We start from the raw sequence: 22815 nt of genomic DNA, 5'->3' as shown, positions 1-22815 counted from the left end.
CTAAGATGTTAGGAGCAGATCCTTTAAGTCCTCTAAGTTGTAATATGGGGCCTCCATGGATCCTACATGTCTGTCCAGAACAGACGCTCGATCGGATTGAGATCTGGGGAATTTGGAGGTCGAGTCAACACCTTGAACTCCTTGTCGTGTTCCTCAAACTGTTCCTGGACTATTTTTTGCAGTGTGGCAGGGCGGGTTATCCTCCTGAAAGAGCCCACTGTCATTAGGGAATACCGATGGCATGAAGGCGTGTACTTGGTCTGCAACAATGTTTAGGTAGGTGCTACGTGTCAAAGTAACAGCCACATGAATGCCGGGACCCAAGGTTTCCCAGCAGAACATTGTCATCTCTTCCCCAGATAAGCGACACACACACACACGCACCCGACTGTCCACGTGATGTAAAAGGAAACATGATTCATCAGATCAGGCCACCTTTGTCCACTGCTCCATGGTCCAGTTCTGACGCTCACGTGCCTGTTGTAGGTGCTTTCGGGGGTATACGGGGGTCAGCATGGGCACTCTGACCGGTCTGCAGCTACGCAGCTCCATATGCAGCAAGCTGCTCTGATACCTTTCTAGCATAGCCAGCATTAACGTTTTCAGCAATTTGTTCTACAGTAGCTCTTCTGTGGGATCAGACCAGACGGGTCTTCGCTCCCCACATGCATTAGTTGGTTCACCAGTTGTCCTTCCATTGAACCACATTTGGTAGGTACGAACCACTACATACCGGGAACACCCCACAAGACCGGCCGTTTTGGAGATGCTCCGTTGTCTAGCCATCACAATATGGCCCCAGGTGCCAGTGTAACCAGATAATCAATGTTATTCTCGTCACCTCTCAGTGGTTTTAATGTTATAGCTGATCGGTGTATATACAGACACCAGTATTTACTCACAAAACAAAAAAGGCCCTTTGCTGTTCAGAAATGTAACTCGTTCCCATACAGCCAGGCAAATGTAAATAGTGAGGCATTTTTAAATAAATGATCACGGAGCAAGTCTGTATTTGGCCTGTGTCTTGTCGGTCCACTATTACATATTTTTGCACAGTAATAACTGGAAAACACATAATTGTTTTTTTTTTCTTCCTTTCTTGATTATTAGTCAATGTTAAGCATTTAGATGGATAAGAACTTTTTAGAGCTTATTAAATGATAAACACGCCCACTGGTGTCGCCCCGCCCACTTTCTCGCATGCTATGACATCCGAGGTTGAATTTCATCATACGCGGTTTGGGCTCGAGAGTGTCTGCTCCAGGCCACCGTAGCACAGACTCATCTCTTTCATACAAGGTAAAACAACAGGTACACAGCCTTATTATTATTATTATTATTATTATTATTATTATTATTATTATTATTATTATTATTGTTATTATTATTAATATTATTATTTATGAAGAAAACATTGCGAGCGGTGCGATTCAGTTGCGATTCATGTCATTTAGTTCTCGTTTTTATCTCTTTTACTGATAAACTTTCACATGGCCATCATTTCTATTTTTATCATTTAGTTTAATACTCTGTTACACGTTTCTTAATGCACGCACCTGCCGTTTACGGTCACGGTTACATCAGCCGTGTTGCTGCTGCCAACCGTCAGGGTGTTCGACTCCCTAACGGCGACGAATCGATTCAATCGAACGACTCCTTGAATCATTGTTTCTCAAGCAAACAAAATCAAATCGAGAGCTCGACTCTTTTATGTTCTAGTTACATGTTTTCAAGTAGTAATATTTTATTTGACTAAACCATCATAATGTTGTAAAATATGATCTGGTAGCGATTAAACGTGTATTGCGAATGGTAAATGTTCGTTGTTTTTTTTTTTTTAAAGGCTACTTTTAGAAAGCTTAGCATTAAAATACAAAAATTGGATGAAATTAAAGTTTAAGTTGTGCTTTGGGGGCGTTTACTTTTGCTGACATGTTTTGGATGCAACTGGGTAGTAAATTAAACGTATAAAAAAAATGTAGTTTAAGTTTACCGGTTTTGTTCAAAAGAATCGAATCAGTAAAATGACTCATAATAGACATCCGTTGTTGGTGAAGTAAAGAAGGCAAGTTTGTTAGCTGATGCTTTTTTGAATAATATTTAATGCTAAATTCCATTAGAACTCACTAACCTCCTATTTCCTTTATAAGCAGAACTATATCTGGTAAGAAATAATGGCTTCTACACCCAGTGTTGTGCCCAATACACAGGGAGACATGTGGGAAAGGGCCAGATGATGTCTACTAAGGTTAGAGTTCAACAGATGGTGGATTTTACCAGATACCGTTAACTAAGTCGTGCGATACCTACCTGCGGATAACCTATTAATCGACCGATAGTTAAAAAAAAAAATTGATACTGAATGAAAACATAACACTCAAAGAAAAAATAACTTTATTACAAAAATAGTAATAATAAACAGTACTGACTGTGTCGTGGAAGTTAGACAACACTCGCAGACTCGTCCTCTGAAGGTAAAAAAAGGTTTATTACAGAAAGATGGTTAATACAGGATAGAATGTACTAAACCACTACTATAGATATGAAACACAGAGCATGACACACTTCTGTGTACCGATAAGAAGCAGTTTGAGGCAGTTCAAACAAACTTTGTTTTATGTGCAGATGAACCTTGAACAGAAGAACATGTTTGTGTCTCTGTAAGCAGATAAACATTTTGTACTGATCTCAGTGACATGGCATGACCTTCTTAGGTGTTATCCTTTGATGAACAGAAAAAGAACAAGAACAAAACTATTACAAAGTAAAAATGAGTCATTTCATGCACTCTTTCTGCTGCAACAATGTGATTGTCACGTCGTCTAACCTCTGTCCTGGTCACGTGGATATATAAAACGCACTAATGAAGTTCAGTCCTCCTAAGAGTACAGTTTCCGTCTCGTCAACATTCTCTCCAAAAAACTACATGTCCGTGATTTCACAGGCTACTAGATACCACTTAAGACCATCTGTCGTGGACTCGCATGGGATTGGTGTGTTGATGTGTCGGGGTGTAGTGTGTCGTGTGTGGGTGTGTATATGCAGATCGTTGTTCCTGAACGTAGGTCCTTCTAGAGGCCTCTTGATAGAGAATTATGGTCTAGTTCTCCTATTGCAGTCCCGTCTTCTCCAGCTCAATGCTCGGCTCTGGCACGCTCCTGCACTGGCTCGCAAGCATCCATGTGGCTCTCTGGTTGACTTTCACTGCTGAATGAGTGACAAAGAGAACCTGGAATGGCCCAGACCACCGTGGCTTGTTCCACCTGGTCCTGCGGAAGTCCTTGATCACGATCCACTCTCCGGGCTTCCGGGCTGCATCAGTCTACATTCTATCAGTCTACAGTCTATATGAAGCGCAGAGCATGACACACTTCTGTGTACCGATAAGAAGCAGTTTGAGGCAGTTCAGTAACAGGCTTTGTTTTAGATTCTGCACTGATCTCAGTGACATGACATGACCTTTTAGGCGTTATCCTCAGATGAACAGAAAAAGAACAAGAACTAATACAAAGTAAAAATGAGTCATTTCCCTCGCAGTGACTGTACCGTGAGAATGTACTGTACTTTTTAAAATGGAATAAATATTAATTTATATTAGCTATTAATAGATATTAAAGTAAATAAAAGATATACATCCAAACTGAGCCCAAATGTAACGCTCCAAATAACAAATAAGAACAAAGACATCCAAAATGAATTAAAAAAAAAAAAAAAACTTCAAATAACACATCAAAATCGGTCAGCTGTGGTTTGTTGTTTCGCCTCTAGAGGCCGCTCTCGTACCGTATAACGACAGCGGACTCTTCTCAGCCGCTCCCGCAACGGACGCAACCGGGAAAAACTATCGGTGTGGATTTTTGCCGATAAACCATAGTTCCAGCAACCAATCAGTAATCTGCAAAACCTATCAATCTGTCGACCTCTAACTACAGACGTTGTCACATTCAGTCATGATAAATCAGTCTAAATACCTGACTTAAATATCCAGCATGCCTTTAATGATGAAATTACCTACACTATAACGTATAACTTCCTCCCTACAGAAACACAATGTGCGGTATATGGGCCTTGTTTGGCAGTGATGAGTGCCTGTCAGTTCAGTGCACCTGTGCCATGAAGATCGCACATAGAGGTCCGGATGCTTTCCGCTTCGAAAATGTCAACGGCTTCACCAACTGCTGCTTCGGCTTCCACCGCCTGGCCATCGTGGACCAGCTGTACGGGATGCAGCCGCTACGCATTAAGCGTTTCCCTTACCTCTGGCTCTGTTACAACGGTGAAATCTACAACCACCATCGGGTACGTATGAAGTTTGGATTAATTTGTCTGACGCAACGTCATGATTAGAGTGTTTCATGATCTATGTTTGTAGGAAAACAAATCTGGAAAATCGGCCATCCTGACATTACAGTAAGAAACTGATGCCATCAAAATAGGGCTTATGTGAATCCCTTAGTTGTCTTGTCATGGTTACTAGAAAAGAAAAGATCCACTGTTATTTTCCCACATTCTACCTGTTTAATTCAAATCTTCAGTGGTCACGCTTCCACTGTTAGAGATTGAGATTGCTTGCGTTGTAGTCGAACATCTCTAATGTCTGAGGTCTTTCTCCTAAAGCTGAAAAAGCACTTTGAGTTTGACTACCAGACCAAAGTGGACGGAGAGATCATCCTCCACCTGTACGACCGCTTCGGCAGTAAGAAGATGGCGTCGCTGCTGGACGGAGTGTTCGCCTTCGTGCTGTTGGACACAGCCAATAGGAAGGTCGTCCTGGGGAGAGACACGTACGGCGTCAGGCCTTTATTCAGAATGCTGACTGAAGATGGCTTCCTCGCCGTGTGTTCCGAAGCCAAAGGTACTAGGAAGGAGATTGTTCTGGGTTATGTCTATCTGTACTGGTTTTTGCCCAATTGCTTCCCAAATGCAAATCATCATCTGACACGATGGGCGTAAAATTATACTGTATATACATTCTACAGATACACCCTATGTAGTGAGCATGTATAGTAAATAGGAAGCCGTTTGGAATTCGGTCTAACTTGAAAACGGAGCTAAATATCAAACATTCTCTGTCCTCACGTTCTCCATTCTCCAGGCCTGACCCAAATCACTCACTCCATGTCGAACCCTGTGAAGATCACCCCGTTCCTACCGGGCCACTTCGAGGTGTTCGACCTGAAGCTGAATGGAAAGGTGGAGTCCGTTCAGCTGGAGCGGTTCCACTGCTGCACCGAAGAGCCCAAACACGCCGCCTACGACAACGTCGAGAACCTCGGCACGGGTAAGGACGAAAGAGAGAGGTCAGGAATCACGGGTCATTTAATTATACACCCACTGTCCATTTTATTAGGAACACCTATTCGATCATGCCATTTTCCAATCGACCAATCACGTGGCAGCAGAGCAACGCATAAAATCATGGTCACAATGTTCACGTCAAACATCAGAATGGGGGGCGGTATGGGGATGGGGAAGGGGTGATGGTGAGCAGAGAAGCATCTAAAAATGCACTACACATCATAAAATGGGCTACAACAGCAGAAGACCACATCGGGTTCAATTCCTGTCATCCAATAACAGGAATCTGATTCACACGCCTCAATTTCTCTCATTAGATGATTGCATTAAAGAGCAGGTGTATGGGTGTTTCTAATAAAGTGGACAGGGAGCGTATATGTCGTTTTCGAATCTAGTGTTATATATAATGTGGACACATAGTAATTGTAGTTTAAAATGTCTGTAATGGACAACTACAATTTTTTTTTAAAGTCGGCGCTAACGCACACTTACGGTACAGGGCTGTTTTTATTTTGCTGAGTCATTTCTTCGTTTATTTACCAACACATCTGAGGGAAATGCTAATATCCCTGACACTTTAATCTTGTTCCCACCTCGCCACCTTACCTCCACGTTGTCCTCAAACGACTTTACACGCTAGCTAGCGACGTTGTACAGTAGGAAAATCCTTAGCCTTGTTAGCTGCTTTTAGCTTAGCTTACGTTTTCTCCTCACAACTTGTGCCACGCGATGCCGAACGACACTTGTCTTAACCTTTTAAAACATCCACACGAGTTATTTGAACATCTGAACACTTGTGCTGTGTTGTTTGAGTAGGTTTCGCTCTGGAGACGGTGAAGAGCAACATCAGGATCCTGTTTGAAAACGCCGTGAGGAAGCGCCTCATGGCCCACAGGAGGATCGGCTGCCTCCTCTCGGGTACTCCTGCTGGGTTCTTCTTCTCCTTTGACAGTTCCTTTTAGTCACCGGATGTCATTTTTAGACACTCTGCTAATTTCTAGGTGGTCTTGACTCCAGCCTCGTCGCTGCCACGCTTGTTAAGCTAGCCAAGGAGGAGCAGCTGCAGTATCCCATTCAGACGTTTGCTATCGGGGCCGAAGACAGTCCGGACATCATAGCTGCACGCAAGGTCCGTAGAGTGTTATCATTTATTAATGTTTACTAACATGTTACTGTGACGATACTAACATGTCAGAACAACTTATCACTCGAATGAACACTGTAATGCCTTTGTGGGAATTGTACATACAGGCAAGCGTACACTGAAACTGTCGTGTGTGTGTGAGCGCTTCATTTCTGTGAGCACCGAGATTCCGTGCGATTCACGTCACCTTGCTTTGATTTATGACGCTCACACTCGTTGGTACTGCTCTGCCTCCTCAGCTTGACCGCTCGCACGCTCTTTATTAAATATACTGTTTGAACACCAAAACATCTTGAACATGAGTCTCTCCTTCTTGTTTAATACGGTGCAGGTACTCATTTCGTGAAGAAGGAAAAAAAAATCCTATCGACACATCCTTAAGAGAAATTACCCGGGGCAGATTAATACATAAACATAACATACAGGACGGGGGGGTCAAAAGTTTGTGGACACGCGACCGAAATGTTTCTCATGACGTTAAAAGCCTTTTGATCCGAAGCTGTGTGATTAAACGTGTGAAATCGGCGTCGTAGACAGAAAAAAAATATAATCGTGCCGACGTATTCGTTTCTTTCATTAGAGAACTAACGTTTTATTTACAAATAAATATTTATTTTAAACGGACGACTCGGAGGGAAATATTTCCGAAATGCAGCCGAAAAGAGTCCGGCGTCGGTGTGAACTCCTTTAATACTGTTTGAAAAGCATCTCGGGGGGGCGGGGGGGGGGGGATTCCTCAAGAAATCGGTCGAGAAAACGCCAGGAATACATTTCTGGAAAATTCTAGGTTAAAAGGGCGTCGACTTTGAAGATGATAAAATGCTAAATTACTTTTTTTTTTTAATCACAACATAATTCCCATAGTTCCATTTGTGTAACTCCAGAGTTTTGATGACTTTATTATTATTATTATTATTATTATTATTACTATTATTATTATTATTAAACGTGAAAAATAAAAATAAAGAATGAGTGTGTGTAAACTTTCGTCCGGTAGTGTATATCAAAGACGCCCTTTGACCGAATGCGCGTTATGAGGACGTCACATGACACGTCTTGGCCTACGCTCCTCCCGATATTGCAGGTTTTGTTTGATTTTGTGTTCATTTCTGTAAAATCCTGGAAGGACTGGTTTATAAAGTTCTCCTTGCATTGTGGAAGCTTTAAAAAAATACGTCTTCTTGGAGGGAGGAAAAAAACCCAGGGGAAAACACAAATAACACGGACCCTGAGCATCCAATCAAACAGGACTAGGAGAGTCTTTACTTCATCGTATTGTCTGTCCAACCGGAAAGCTTTCCACCTTGCATTTTGGGGCGTGGCTATGTCCGTAACACTAAAGGAAGGCACTTCCTTCAGCTAAAATAACTGATGGTACCTTTAATAATAAAATATGGACATGAGTATGAGCTGTTAAGGTGTTTAAGTGTTTGTTTATGTATATATATATATATTGATATATTCTAGGTTGCAGCCCACATAGGCAGCGAACACCACGAGGTGAGTTTCACCCCAGAGGAGGGCATCCGTGCTCTGGAGGAAGTTATTTTCCACCTGGAGTGTTACGACATCACCACAGTGCGCGCGTCAGTTGGTAAGCCCGGATGTTTCTATTGCAGTATTACGAATTGAGGCAATTTTATTGCACGACGCTGTCTCGCGCTGTTCGTTTCACTCAGTAGAGCAGAACCAATCCAGCGTGACACCACGGGGATCGTTACCTTAACCTGATCTTTCCTTAGCCCACGTTGTTCGGGAGGAAGATTAGACGTCTCTCATCTCGTTCAAGCTGCTCGGTGACCGTAACCGATTAGACTCCGTCTAAGCGACATTCCTCTTTCCATCTGATCTGACGGCGTGAATTAGTCCTGAATTCCTTGGCGCTTTAGAGAGAAGAAATTTCTAAAACTCTGCCCTCGGAGCTGCGTAGTCCGTGCTGCAAGTGAAGCGAACGTAACGAGTGATGTGTTCGAGCTGCGATTAGACAGCGATTTGCTTTTACATTCACTTCACTGTTTCATTCTGTTACAAAAAAACAAGCTAATAAATCGATCCCCTTCCGACTGTCCGTCACCAAAAAGAGATCGAGCGACGCAGGAGGTTTAGCTTTTTTCAGTGTGGAAGGTTTTCGCCGCGTGACGAATGAAAAGCAATGCCGTCCGCGGATTTACTTGCATCAGGGGACGTCCCACGGACGTTACGGACGTCCACTTAGCTCCGCGTTCGGTCCGGTTTATAACGTTCGCTGGCGGACGTTATATAAAATCATAACACTACTGAATGTGTTCATTTCAGCGAAAGTCCCCTAAGCGTCCCGAATGGCCGCCGGACGTCCTGTGAGCATCCATAGGACGTCAAGAGGGCCCTACACACGGGGGGACGTTCGTAGAGCCCATTTAGGGGAGGACCTTTTTTTGTCAGCCGGGATGTCAGATTTTTTTCCTCCCGGTGTGATTGCTTTTCTGTCTGTGAAATGTGGAATCTTCGCCGTAGAAAAGGTGTCATACATTGTAGACGTTAATCGACGATCCGGTTTTATTTTAGCCGCTACACGATGCAAAATAATAATAATTCATTCGTTTACACGCTTCTTGTGTTTTTTATGTTTCCAGGCATGTATCTGATCTCTAAATACGTCCGAGAGAAGACGGACAGCGTGGTGATCTTCTCTGGTGAGGGATCTGATGAACTGACGCAGGGCTACATCTACTTCCATAAGGTACGCTTGATGAACTGATCAGAGCCGGTCCTGTGAATCAGACCGAAGCCTTTTCTCCGAGTAAACTCGGCGTGCTGTTTCGTTCAGGCTCCGTCAGACAAGGCTGGAGCGGAGGAGAGCGTGCGTCTGCTGAAGGAGCTTTATCTGTTCGACGGGCTGAGGGCAGACCGGACCACAGCCGCACACGGGTGAGATCATGGTGCGGTCGTGCTCGCAAACTCACAGCACGCGTCACACGTCTTATTCGACGTCGGACGTAGAACCGGTAAAAACGCCCCATCGACTCGGAATTTCAACCAGTCCTGCGTCAGGCAGCTTCCGGTTGTTCCGGTGTACGAAGTGACGTCAAATCAACATGGCCGCTCGCACTGTGAACGGTGTAACGCTCCACTTCTCTACGTTTTGAATGAGGTTATAGCAGTACCGGCTTCAGATCAGTTAATATACAGACACGTAACGACAGACCATAATGATCACTGTTTTGAGAAGGTAATCATCAACACGAGCGTTATCACTGACGTTAGCCGGCTAGCTTGTTGCTAAGCTACACGCCGTCGTTCCGCTGTTGTTGCAGTTTCAGTCCAAAATTTTGCATGAATGTTTGGAGGTCAGTAGAACAGAACCGATAGAAACTCAGGACTGCAGCTGTAAAAGTGTGCTTAAAGTAGGTTTTTATGAGCTTTACGTGCTCTGACAGGACAAACAAGACACGCTTTCATTTAAACGTCCATGTCTGTCCCCAGACTTCGCACGTCAAACGTCACAACGTCGTTATAACTTGTAAACGAATGAACACTTACTAGGCACCGCAAACGCAGCATTACTTGGGTAATACATTATCACTATACTGACCCCTGGTGGATCATTTGTAACCTGCAGCTTGAACTTTTTATTTGTCTCTACGTTTTGTGATATATTCCTGGAAAATGTAAGATGTGAGCAAGTTTATTTTTCCTCGTGTTTTCTCCTCCATTCATTTATTTGTTTTCTCTCCGGGCCTGGTGTCATTAGGCTGGAGCTGAGAGTGCCTTTCCTGGACCACAGGTTCACTGCCTACTACCTCTCTCTGCCTGAGGATCTGAGGACGCCCAAGGTCAAGACTCTCTCCTTCTCTCTGTTCTTCTCTGATCTGAAGTTACGCCATAAAAGCCTCGCTTCCAGAGCAGCAGATGCCTCTAGTGGCCGTAACTGCTCCATTCATGACTTCTAAATTCATTCTAAATATGTTCAATTAAAACAAGCTGTTTATATATATATATATATATATATATATAGGAAAGAGACCTTGAGCCACGCTGAGTAGGCACTACTAAGCGAACGCAGGTTGCGTGTATTTATTAAACGACGACGTAGTAATTTCATCTGTTTATAGATGTCGCGTTTAATGCGGTGGAACGTCGGCAAGACAAAGTTAGTTCCTGTTATCACTTACGTTATAGGAGCTATGAACAGTAACCCTGGAGACTCCTTCAATAAATCTTAAACGAACATCTCTTCACAAAACCCTCCACCACATCGACGCACGTTTTGTTTTTGTTTAGTTTAGTTTATGTGGAATATCCAGCACACAAATCCCTGTGAACGAGTTGTTACTATAGAAACGGTACGTTCATATAAACCTGTGATTTACAGCGGGAGCTACTGTCAAAGCTGAGGATCCAGACTTCATCCACTGTCTATATCATTCCCTGATGTTGTCTATATAGTCATAATAATACCATTAACAGTGTAATTGTGTTAAAATGCTCACGATATCCCAGAATAATCCAGGGAACCTCACTTTTTTTTTTTTTTTTTTGTGGAAACAGGATGGCGTGGAGAAGCATCTACTGAGGGAAGCGTTCAATGGACTGGATCTGATTCCCGACGAGATTCTGTGGAGACGCAAAGAGGCTTTCAGTGACGGAATGACGTCCATGAAGAAGTCCTGGTACACCAGCTTGCAGGAGCACATCGAGTCTGAGGTACAGGTGCACACACGCGCATCGCGTCGTTCTCGTACCGTTCGCAGAAAGCGGAAGGAGCTTCCATTGCGAGTGCAGGCGTCGAATTCAAATCGCCGCCTCTTTTGTTCCCATGCAACAGATAAGAGTTCACCATGCTGAAGAGTAAACGCTTTTAAACGAATCACCGCGCTTAAGACGGCGATCTCAAACGACGCGCAGACTTTTTAACCCTCGTGCGTCAATGAAATAAAGTTACACGTAGGTCCACAGGGGACAAAAAATGTCCGTGTCCAAAAACTGTCGCAAATATATCGTATATTAATATTTTCACTGACGTCGGTTTTTTCTAACCAGCATCAGTTTGAACGAGCAAACATTCATTTATTGTCAGAAATTGTAGCCCTTTAAATGCTGGTTTGTTTACATAATGCCACTGATGTTTGTTTTTTTTAATGGGGGGGGAAAAAAAGAGAAATAGTAATATACTCAATGCTAAGCGGATTTTTTTCCTCTTTGATTATTACAGTCTTTGAAATGTCACTGATTAACAACGACATTCATTTTGATGCATTCATATTTTTTTTTATGCAGCGTCAGATTTAAACAAAACAAACAAAAAAAACCTACCCAACGTTCATGTCCAAATACTGTCAAACAAATATTATGTATTAATAATATTTTTTTCCTCCATTTTGACTGATGTGGATTTTTTTTTTTTAAAAATCAACATCAGTTCTGATCATAATGACCAAACATTCATTCATTTTCAGAATTTTAACCCTTTAAACGCCGGTTTCTTTACACAATTGTCATGCTACAAGGTCGAATTCGGAAGCAAGCGCAGATCTTCAGACATTTACTAAACGGTAAACACAAACAAAGGACTCTACAACAAACATACAAAATACTGTGGCAAAAACTAAATACGGTCGCACAGACACAAGCATGGGTATTATCATTAACCGAAACGTACACGAGGTGCAGGTGGTCATGTGACACTGATGAGTATGGTGCAGTGGCTGCTGGGAAATGAAGTCCAGAGTTCCCTCGTTGATACGTGACGACAATGAAAAAATCTTCCAAGCCCAGGAACCTTCTTTGACTCGTATACATGGGGTGGGATTTGTGATTTCCACTACATTATCATTTCTTTCTTTCAAACTGTCCACACACACACACAAAAAAGAAAAAGCACGGATTTTCCCCCCGAGACGAAACCCGAGAGAATCCTACGCGTTGCAGAAAATATGTTTTGAAACCTTGTCAACAAAATAAAAGTCTGTTGACACAGAATGCAGGATTTTATCCTTGAACGTCACGGAGATTAAATATTGCGGTTTGAACGGGTTTCAGTGGGGACGTTTTTGTCCTTAAGGTCCTGAGTGGAACTGTTTTGTTTAGCTAGTTTAAAATAGATCTACGAACGCAAATGAGGAGGAAATATTAAAATTCCGATAAAAATGCACACCTTTTGCGCAGTGTATGCATTAACACAGACAAAATGATAATAAAGACGAAAATGTCCACAAGGGTTAAAAATGATCACAGCTAAACTATAGGAAGAAATACATATATATATATATATATAGAGAGAGAGAGAGAGAGAGAGAGAGAGAGAGCGCCATCAATATGACTTACAGAAAAAACATTTCTTTTTCATTTCAAAAATGAAAAATAAATACATTCCCGCAGTGCAACGACATGCAAAATTAGAACGTAAATAAAATAAACAAACTGGAATTCCAGTGTAATACTTATTCAAATATATATATAAGTATTATTGCCTAATATATAAAAACAAAACTGCTTCCAGATTTAAAAAACAACAACAACAATCAAAACAACTTCATAAATATGTTATCTATACGTTTAGATATGATGTTTACATATACGTTTATGTATTTGGTTAGTTGATTTATTTATATACTTAACGATTAACACAAGTTTAAGTTTATCTAAGGAATAAATAGGAGTTTCAGATGTAAATAAACAGCATGTTCTAATCGCGTTAACTTGTTACAGCTCGGATCTGTTTTTTTGTTTTTTTTTAAGTAGATATTTCCATAACAACCGTGACAAGATTCCGTAACAAGACAGACTAAACTTCTGTTTATTCAAATGTAAATGATATATTTGCAAATTGTTCCTGTAAATGTTAATTACTGATTATTATTATTATTTCACCCCTCCATTTTGAAACAGTGCTTTGCTGGCACTCTTTTAGGAAATCTCAGCCAAACCGTACAGTGTATCGTAAACAAAACAAAACAAAAAAAAGGCACATATCGTCAAACAAGCAGAGCTTACAGCGGTCACACTGTGACTCAAGCATGCGCCCACTCGAGGAACCGAGTCCATTTCATTTTTTGCTAAATCGGCCTGATTAATATTGAGCGTTATTCTGGGAAGAGTTGAAATATCTATTCTGAAAGTGCTGAGAGAAGGATCAGATTTGACTCGAGAACGTTCTAAAGCACTTCAGGGTCTGGAACTACAGACTACAGAGTCAGGTGACACATCACTGATGGTTCCTGGAACGCAGGATACGCAGAGACTATTGATTATCCGGTTCCCGAGTGTCACGATATTCCTCACAGCCCGATACTCTGTGAGGATATCGCACGTTTAACAGCCGTGTATTTTAATTGTTGTTTTGTTTTTGTCTCGCGACTGTTCTGTAGGTGAACGACGCCAAGTTAGAGAAAGCGGCCGCGTTGTTCCCCTACAACCCTCCCGCCACCAAAGAAGCCTTCTATTTCCGGCAGATCTTCGAGAAGCTTTACCCGGGACGCTCCGAATGGACGCCGCATTACTGGATGCCTCGGTGGATCAAAGCTACCGATCCCTCGGCCAGAACCCTGTCCATTTACAAACCGGACAAAGATCAGTGACGACTCGTAATTCTGTTGCAAATACTGTATCGCATCCTTACTTCAAGCCTCTCTCTGATTTTCTGTTCCGTGATCAACGCAGCGTGCAATGCAGTGGCTCATCATTTCAGATAAATGCTTCATCCAGCGTGCCTTTTATAGCAAAGCCTAGCATTTAAAACAGCTTAAAAAAATGTTCATTCTGTACGGAATAATACCCTCAGGGACATGTTGTTATAGGAAAATAATCCCGCCGTGATACGGCCCAGTGTGATACGGCATTACTGATTATTTTCCAATAACTGCACACCCCCAAGTGTGTTACTCCTCTTACAGCGCAGAACAAAACCTTATACTTTTATTTTCAGCCAGATCCTGTTAGCACTCTTAAACATACCATCCGGAGCAGCACGTATACACTGTAACCAGCTGTTCTAACGTCCGAATGTTACGACACGCCGACACTGGAGACTCCTTTCAGTAATGTTAAATCTCCTAACCGAAACCTTCACCAGGTCATCAACTATACATGTTTCTTTGTTACGTAACGACAATCCGGTGTCAATTATTAAACTCGGATTATGTCATACGAGTCCCTATGAATTCGCCGTCACTATAGGAACAATAACGCGCACGTTGCAGCGTCTGATCAAATGCAAGAGATAAAAAATACACGACGTACAGTATACGCAACAAGGATTAGGTGAACGGAGTGTTTCAGGGAACAAAGGCATGAGTGATCATTTGTTTTTGTTCGTTTTTTTTTTTCACTTTTCGAGCAAAATAAAATATTAGTCTGTGTTGTAAATCCTGTCTTTTTTGGTCTTTGATCATGTTTCTCCATGTGTCTGTTTACACTGAATACATGACGTCTTGGAACGTTGCCGCTCTCTGTAGCGTTGCCATGGAATTAAAAGCTCATTTAAGCGTCAGACCCGGTTTAAAGTGGCTTCACACTCTTAAATCGTATTTCCTCAAGGTATAAAAATGTTACTACATTTTTATTATTATTATTATTATTCGAGTGTATGCAGAGGTAGCGAAGGTTCGCTGTCACGTAAAGATCCAGTCCAGACAATTTCACGATCTGTTTATTTACGCGTTGTGAGGGGAAAACTGACTGCTGTGTCTTTCTGGGAAGATGAACATGGGTTGCCGTTCGCTGCATTTCAAGGAGATTTCCTCGTCACGTTTTGTGTGTGTGTGTGGGGGGGGTTAATTAAGACAAACGATAAACATCGTCATAAGACGTTCGTAAACTACAGATTTCCAAAGCTATACGATAATCTGGCGAATACGTCGGCGGTGTTTGTTTGTAGTTTTTCACTAAAGGATTAAAAATTCTCCAGAGTCCGATTTATAGCCTGGTTCTGACCTTTCTACATTACAGCCTTGTGTTTTCTCCAACTATGGTGGGACTGAAGTGTGAAGATTTGATGTCTTGACAGTGTGGGAATTCACCTGCGTGCAATTAGAGTGTCACGTGATCTGAACATAAATACACCTGTTCCTCAGCGATTGGCTGATGAACTATCAAAACTAATCCTGGAGAAGGTTCTGCAGACGTATCAGGGTTTAGTCATAAAAAAAATCGGGAAAAGGCACGACTGTGCTTGTGCTCTCTTCAAGAGTAGTGAGAAGAAAGATATGATTGAAAACTGCTCTATGGAATCCTGTAAAACATGTACGGAAAGGATCTCTGGTCGGTTAAGACCAAAATAGACTGCATTAAGTGTTATGATGCATTTCCTGTTTTGTTGTTGTTGTTGTTTTAATACCGCTCACGCTTATCAGAACATCGATCAAGAGACAGCAACTTGTCCTTCAGTTTCCTCTAACGAAGGAGCTCTTGCAGACACGGACTGTGAAATACCGCCATTTTGGGGTGTAGTGAAAGAAACTGGAAACGATGGAGCACTGCTAAGAAGAATGCGGGAATGGAGGAAACTACGGCGGCCTGTAAGTGCAAAACTCGGTCAACAGACCGAACGCACACCACAAGCATGCCAAACGAACTGAAGCTGTGATTCTGCTTTTGAAAACAGCATCAACGTTAACTCGAAATGTTTGGAAAAATTGGAAGATTCGTGTATTTTAGTTCACTTGTTTTATTCTCTGAGGGACTGTGTAGCTCTTCTAGCTACTGGAACAAATTTTGTCAGGTTATTTTTCTCCACTGTACTTGTGGGGTTTTTTTTTGTTTGTTTGTTTGTTTGTTTTTTAAAGGCACTTCCTTATTGAACATAATATGCTCCTTGCTGATTAGACCCAGCGAAAATTCTGTTTTCTAGTAAAAACGACTTCATGTGAATCGACTTAAGTTAGTGTAGTGGAATGAAATAAGCCACGCCCCCTGGGTGTGCCGAGGTCATGGTTCTTCGCTTCCCTCGGCGGCTGTGGTTCAGGTGGTAGAGCGGGTTGGAGGTTCGATTCCCGGCCCACGTGACTCCACATACCGAAGTGTCCTTGAGCAGGACACTGAACCCCAAACTGCTCCCAATGGCAAGTTCGCGCCTTGCATGGCGGCTCTGCTACCATTGTTGCGTGTGTGAATGAGAACCAGTGTAAAGTGTTTTGTAGAACCTCTAAGGTTCAAATAAAGCCGTATAGAAGTGCAGAACATTTACCTCACAGCTAACTCCCAACTGTTTTTTTTTTTTTAAATATAAAATACGTTGTGTAAGTGGCTTCATTTTCCACGTCACACACGTGATCACATGATCATCATGTGTTTATTTGAGTTCAGTTTCATATTTCAAGAATATGGCGAAATGTATATAGAGTTTTTTTCATTGTTTGTGTGTGTGTTTTAATAGACCATCGTTTTACAGTTTATTAGCCATGATGTCAATATGGTAAGCTTAAATCTAGGTGTACTATGTTCAGTCCTCGTTTCACACCAAAACTTGCTCCCGTGCTTTCAGATTAGTTTCAGACCTTATCCGAGTTTTGTTTGGGAATAAACTGCACAGATTTGTATCATTTCGTCAGGCACTAAAACCCTCTGTAATGTCTTCCTCGAGCCAGCAGGGGGCGCACGTGCACCAGGTTTCCAAGCACAATGTTTGCAATCCACCATTCCACCAATAAGGAAAATAATTTTAATATTTAATAGAATATTAAGCCACAGTTACAGTGATGAGGACAGGAAATGCTGAGAATGACAAACATGACCAGTATTTACAGCACAGTCAGATTGGGATTGAACATCGTGAGGCACTATGCAGAGATTGGCAGTGCAAATAGTCCACTAGTATTTTCATCATCATCTTCTTCTTTTTTTTTTCTTTTTTTTTTTTTTCTTTTAAGACTTGGACAGTAACACGATATTACAGGTCGGACCGTATCCGCATGTCCCTTCCATTCTTGGTACACAAATTGGCACAGGTACTGCTACATCACCACACGGTGGAAAACAAAGTTTTATTGAGAGTCTAGAAGTGAAAACACCTATTTTTTGAAAATAAATAAATAAATGAAAGACGAGTGGGGTGTCTTCACCGAGCATGAAGCAGACATGATGGAGGTCGGGCTGTCCGTCAGCGCCTTTCATAGTAGTTCTGTAGCAAGCTCCAGTCGTATGAATCTAAAAGACGGAGATAAACACGAGTAACACTGAGAAACTCGGAAAACAATGGCTTATAGAAACTACTAAAGCGTGCTAAACATGAACAGTACAATATATCACCCTCTCTAGCCAGATGTTTATGAAAACCTGTCCAAAAATATCTTTTGTAATTCTACTACAGCCACAAAATAGATTTGTAAGTTTGCAACAGGGAATTTCCAAAGGCCTGTTTCTTTAATAATAATAATAATAATAATAATAATAATAATAATAATAATAATAATAATAATAATAATTCAAGCTGTGCTTATTTGTAACTCTTAAATTAAGAGAAATATTCCTGATGGACAGTAGATTAAAATTAATTAGTGGTGAAATATAATTTTTTTTTTTTTTTTTTTTCAGTTTGGCCTGGATAAAGGAGAGCCCATGTGACATTATGGACCCAAATGATAATTTATGGGATGGATTTAAAGAATAAAACTGCATTTCTTTCTGTTGTTTGTAAATGTCACATGAAGTGGTAATCACATGCAGCGCGTACTGAAACATGTACCGCTTCCTTGGATGGGTTTTACAGCATCAAATAAATCTTAACTGCACAAATGGATTAAATTCGCTCGCTATATAGTAACGGGTGTTATTACTAAGGTTTGGATATGATATTATTTTATACATACCAGGTTCCTCTTGGCTTCTTTTACCCATCAGGCCCACAAAGGAGTTAATTTTATGCCCTGGAAATTAAATGTGGGGGGGATTTGTCAGTTGATCAAAATAATAATAATAATAATAATAATAATAATAATAATAATAATAATAAACCTCTCATTCATTCAAGTTCATATGTTGGTTTAACTTGATCTTTACATGAAGCCTAAGATCAGTTCAGTGAAAGACTGAAATGTTATAAAGAAGAGACTGAAATAGAGAACATGGAGCATCTAAAGCGCTACTGAACACTGTAATTAAACAGGGCGAATGTGATCCACCACTGATGAGGCTCCTATAGCATTGTGTGTGTGTTTGTGTAGGTGCTGTGTGTGTGTGTGTGTGTGTGTGTACTTTTATCCCGTAACAGTAATCTTAATATGTCTATCTATCTATATATCAAGGTATCTATCTATCTATCTATCTATCTATCTATCTATCTATCCATCCATCCATCCCTCCGATTCAGAAAAAGGAAGGTTCTTTGGATAGTTAATTTGGCTAAATTGATACTCAAACCTTTTTCTAAAAGAAGGAAACCCGTGTGTTTTAGGGATGTAAGACTTTAGTAAATACTCATGTTGCCTGTCTAATAAATGTAAATTATCCCAGTGAGTTCCACATACGTCCACTTTGCATAAAGCTTAAATATCACCCCCAACACACACACACATAAAACAGCTTTTTTTTTTTATGAAAAAAAAAAAACTCCAAATAAACAATTACTTACTTTTTCGTGTAATCTGTGTGTTAGCTTTTGGGAGGTAAAAACATGCAAAAAAAAAAAAAAAAAAAAGAAAAAAAAAGAACATCTGGTCATTCCAGCAGCTGCATTTTCTCCATAATATCATTGTTGGATTTGTTGATCTATTTATTTACTCTATAAAGCTTTGACGCGAGGGAGGAAGATAGGGCGAGAGAGCTTTCTGATGAAATGATCTTACCAGAGGAGCGCTTCCCCATTAAACCGATGAACTGATGTGGCCGAGGTTTCCTCGTTATCCGTCTGAGTATCTCTCTGAAGGGATCGGCTTGAATCGGCCAGTCATCCTAGGAAGAAAAGGTTATCGGATTAGTGTAAAGTGAGATGGTAAGGATAAATGTAGGGCTAAAGACTTTATAGTGTGAAGGGGGGAAAAAAAAAATTGAACCAGTGGAAATCCATTCCAGTGCCCCTCATCCGTGGGTAATGTTTTGATTTACAGTAGACACATCAGGATCATTTAAACAACTCCTAGAGAGTAAAATAAACAGCTCAATTAATTAGCCCTTATAGTTTGGTGGTCATCATTCGACATGAAAGGTGCGTGTGGGGGAAAAATCCCCGCTTGAATTTTTACAAATTAGACCAGCTCTCTCTCTTTTTTTTTTTTTTTCCATTGTCATTTTCATAACGTGCTCATAGCTCTTTGGAGAGTGCTTGGCTGTCTTCCAGTGTGCAAAGTCAAATGGGAGACGTGCAATGAATATAAAACCAGCAACGATCTGTTTCAGCCCTGGACAGCGACACAAGTCCTTTTACACTGACTTTAATCAAGCCGGAATTTTACTGACATTTATTGATCATTGCTTTAATTAAGCCGGAGTTGTGGTTAATGGTTCGTTCTATTAATTCAGTAATGTTACATTTGCTACAAAAGTAGATCCGGCATTTAAGTTTTTACACATTGTGACTAATTTTAATACTGCACGAACGTTTCAGAATTAACACCTTATTTATTATAAAGAGGTGTCCTTTACTAACTAAAACAAAAACAATAGATTTCTTCATTTCCTGTCTTCTCTTTCTTTTCTTTTCTTTTTTTTTTTAAAAGGAAATCCACTTACCTGCATTATGGAGCCGTTCGCCCAGTAATCCTGGTCTTCATTTGGACCCATTTCCTCTGCAAATACTTCATTCAGTGCAAGGAAAAGCACCACTACTGAGAGCAGCAACTTCATCGTGGAGCAGAAGTGCAAAAAAAAAAATGAACAAATGTCCCAGAGTCAGTGTCCTCCCGAAGGTGTGCTGAGGACGGCTGAGAGAGAGAGGGAGAGAGAGACAGAGAGAGAGATGCTGTGAAGAAGGAGCTCCTGTCTTGTTCCTCTGCGTTCTCTTTTCACTCTGATCAGAGACACGCCACGGCTTTTATACAGTAGCTCGAAAGAAATAAATGTGCTTGGCACACGTCTTCCCAAAATCTCTTCCGCTGACCCTGGTGTCCTTCACTGGAGTTGAAGCCTCGGTGCTGACTGAGTTTAGCCTTCTTTTGAACCCGGGTGAAGTTCCTATAAACTGTGCACTGCTGCTCTAATGTGTGTGAGGGGGAGGGAGGAAAGGAGAGACAGTGGCACACTCACTCCCTAATGAGTTACGTAGGAATTACTAAAAAGGTACTTAGGGGAAGAGAGAGAGAGAAATATCCTGGAGCTAAAACGAATAGACCAGAATACGTCAGAGTGTGGTTTTGCGTCAAAGTGGCGAGATTTCAGAAAGTGACTTTCTGAAACGATTTGATATTGTGGATATTGATATTTCTCAAGAAGGAAAGAAAGAAAAAGAAAGAAAAGCCACAATTTTTTTTTTTTTTTTTTTTGGAAAAGGTTCCACCTTGAACCACTTTTTCAATTTAAAACTATTAACCATCCAAAGAACATTTGAAGAACCCTTATACCCAGACAGACAGACTGAAAGGCTACTGTATAGCATGTATAGGGTCTTTTTGTTTGTTTGTTTTTTTTGTCCCCCTTTGGGAACCTTTTAGAGGTTCTATTTAAAAGCTTGCAAAAGATGAGTTTTTTTTTTCTTTTAGAAAAGGTTCCAGGTAGAACCACTTTGGTAAATTAGATCCATTAACCATCATTAACAAAAAATGTTTGAAGAACCCTTTATATATATAATGGCAATGTTCTGCTGGGAAACCTTGGGTCCTGGCATTCATGTGGATGTTACTTTGACACGTACCACCTACTTAAACATTGTTGCAGACCAAGTACACAACTTCATGGCAACGGTGTTCCCTAATAGCAGTGGCCTCTTTCAGCATGATAATACACCTTCACACACTGCAAACAATTGTTCAAGTATAGTTTGAGGAACCATTGAGTTCAAGGTGTTGACCTGGCCACAAAATTCCCTAGATCTCAAGCCGATCGTGTATACGATCCATGGAGGCCCCACCTCGCAACTTACAGGAATTAAAGGCTCTGCTGATAACGTCTTGCTGCCAGATACCACAGCACACCTTCAGAGGTCTTGTGGAGTCCATGCCTCGATGGGTCAGAGCTGTTTTGGCAGCACAAGGGGGACCTACACAATATTAGGCAGGTGGTTTCAGACCCGGAGTTGCCCTACTGTGCATAACGAGTGGGTCAATGAGAGCGAGAGAGAGAGCATGTGCGTGTGTGTGTGTGTGGTCCGCAACTCAGTGTTACACTCTGGAGCTTTTGATTCGTTCAGCTGTTGTTGTTGTTTTGTAATTCATTCAGCTGTAAATAAATGTTATTTGAGGGAAGCAGAGCAGAGGAGAGGTCGCTCAGTGGTGGACAAGCGCCCCTGATTTCCATCAGAAAGGATGCCTTTCCCTAACCCTAGAAGAAGATGCTCAGCGACGAGTACTACACACAGCATGAGTGGCTTTATGTCCCTGTATTTAATCATGCCTTAATGCTATACGTATGCAAATGTTATTTCTGTGCAGAATAGGCGAGCACCTATGTATGTGCAATGCACTTACTTACTCTACTTTTCTCATCAACTCAGGTTGCCCAAGAAGATGACGCGTCTGCAATGTCTAGTGTAACGTTTTTAATCTTGTGATCTTGTGAAAACAAGATGTCTACTGTGGTTGTACATGTCAAGCATAATGGACCCATGCTAAAGGCATTGACAGGGATGCCCCTACCACTAACAGGTCTGGTACTTCTTGATGCTAATTTGTATGCCTCAAATACCCTTAAAATATACCTTTAGCATGCTTGAATCAATTCCAGAATGTAATCCGTTCATCTGGAGGTAGCAAGATGACATGTGTTGTAGGCTGGTTGGCATCAATAAATTGTCCAAAGTGTGTTAATAGGTGTGTGAGTGTGTGTGTGTGTGATGGTTGGCAACCCGTCCCGGGTGTCCCCCGCCTTGTGCCCTGAGTCCCCTGGGATAGATTCTAGGTTCCCCGTGGCCCTGTGTAGGCTAAGCAGTACAGAAAATGATTAGATAAGACATCTTGGAATGCTTGAGGTTCTAACTACACTAACTAGACCCAGTGGATAATGTCTATTTTTGTGTTTTTCCTAAATGCAACTGATTCAACATATCAGATATTTGCTTGTACCTAAAGACATAAAAGTGCAGCACATTGCATTTTCAGGACTGCTGTGAGACCCACTCTTGCTTATATGTAATGGATATTCCATCTTTTAATTACTATTACTTATATAGTTTTTTTTAAAAATGTTTTTATTTTTATGTCACATCGAGTGTTACACTTTGACAAAGAAGTTACTGTTGACTGAATTTCAGAGGTGGCATGTTAGTCATTTTAATTAGCATCGGACCGATGGGACCTGAGACCATGGAAAGT

The 22815-nt window shown here is 41.2% G+C and overlaps 2 protein-coding genes across 4 annotated transcripts; one reads left to right on the top strand and one right to left on the bottom strand.

The window, feature by feature from the left end:
• Positions 1-1178: 1178 nt before the first annotated feature.
• asns (asparagine synthetase) lies at positions 1179-14785 on the top strand. Of its 2 annotated transcripts, none has more exons than XM_017481051.2 (12): positions 1179-1299; positions 4044-4299; positions 4618-4855; positions 5096-5281; positions 6115-6216; positions 6300-6427; positions 7910-8036; positions 9055-9161; positions 9249-9349; positions 10173-10254; positions 10970-11125; positions 13789-14785. In XM_017481051.2, exons 2-12 carry the CDS (start codon positions 4051-4053, stop codon positions 13996-13998), a joined length of 1686 nt encoding a protein of 561 aa, XP_017336540.1. In that variant the 5' UTR covers positions 1179-1299; positions 4044-4050; the 3' UTR covers positions 13999-14785. The 2 variants fall into 2 exon arrangements, with proteins under 2 accessions (XP_017336540.1, XP_017336541.1); XM_017481052.2 differs by having other exon boundaries at positions 1207-1311.
• Positions 14786-17247: 2462 nt separating this feature from the next.
• tac1 (tachykinin precursor 1) lies at positions 17248-20678 on the bottom strand. Of its 2 annotated transcripts, NM_001200768.1 has the most exon segments (5): positions 17384-17563; positions 18226-18282; positions 18987-19010; positions 19201-19306; positions 20084-20353. In NM_001200768.1, coding segments are annotated over 5 exon segments (348 nt in total). In that variant the 5' UTR covers positions 20198-20353; the 3' UTR covers positions 17384-17516.
• Positions 20679-22815: the final 2137 nt, after the last annotated feature.

Source organism: Ictalurus punctatus, chromosome 12 (genome assembly GCF_001660625.3).
Source record: "Ictalurus punctatus breed USDA103 chromosome 12, Coco_2.0, whole genome shotgun sequence".
In the NCBI taxonomy this organism is placed as follows: Eukaryota; Metazoa; Chordata; class Actinopteri; order Siluriformes; family Ictaluridae; genus Ictalurus; species Ictalurus punctatus.
This window is presented reverse-complemented; position numbering and strand designations above follow the sequence as displayed.

What these genes read in the sequence shown, in the direction of transcription:
- tac1 (XM_017480636.3), bottom strand. Translation starts at nt 20,197, where the DNA reads ATGAAGTTGCTGCTCTCAGTAGTGGTGCTTTTCCTTGCACTGAATGAA. An exon ending in CGAACGGCTCCATAATGCAG is followed by an intron (nt 19,307 to 20,083) that starts GTAAGTGGATTT and finishes TTTTCTTCCTAG; the next exon opens with GATGACTGGCCGATTCAAGC. An exon ending in AAGAAGCCAAGAGGAACCTG is followed by an intron (nt 17,564 to 18,225) that starts GTATGTATAAAA and finishes TCCGTCTTTTAG; the next exon opens with ATTCATACGACTGGAGCTTG.
- asns (XM_017481051.2), top strand. Translation starts at nt 4,051, where the DNA reads ATGTGCGGTATATGGGCCTTGTTTGGCAGTGATGAGTGCCTGTCAGTT. An exon ending in AAATCTACAACCACCATCGG is followed by an intron (nt 4,300 to 4,617) that starts GTACGTATGAAG and finishes TTTCTCCTAAAG; the next exon opens with CTGAAAAAGCACTTTGAGTT. An exon ending in CACAGTGCGCGCGTCAGTTG is followed by an intron (nt 8,037 to 9,054) that starts GTAAGCCCGGAT and finishes TTATGTTTCCAG; the next exon opens with GCATGTATCTGATCTCTAAA.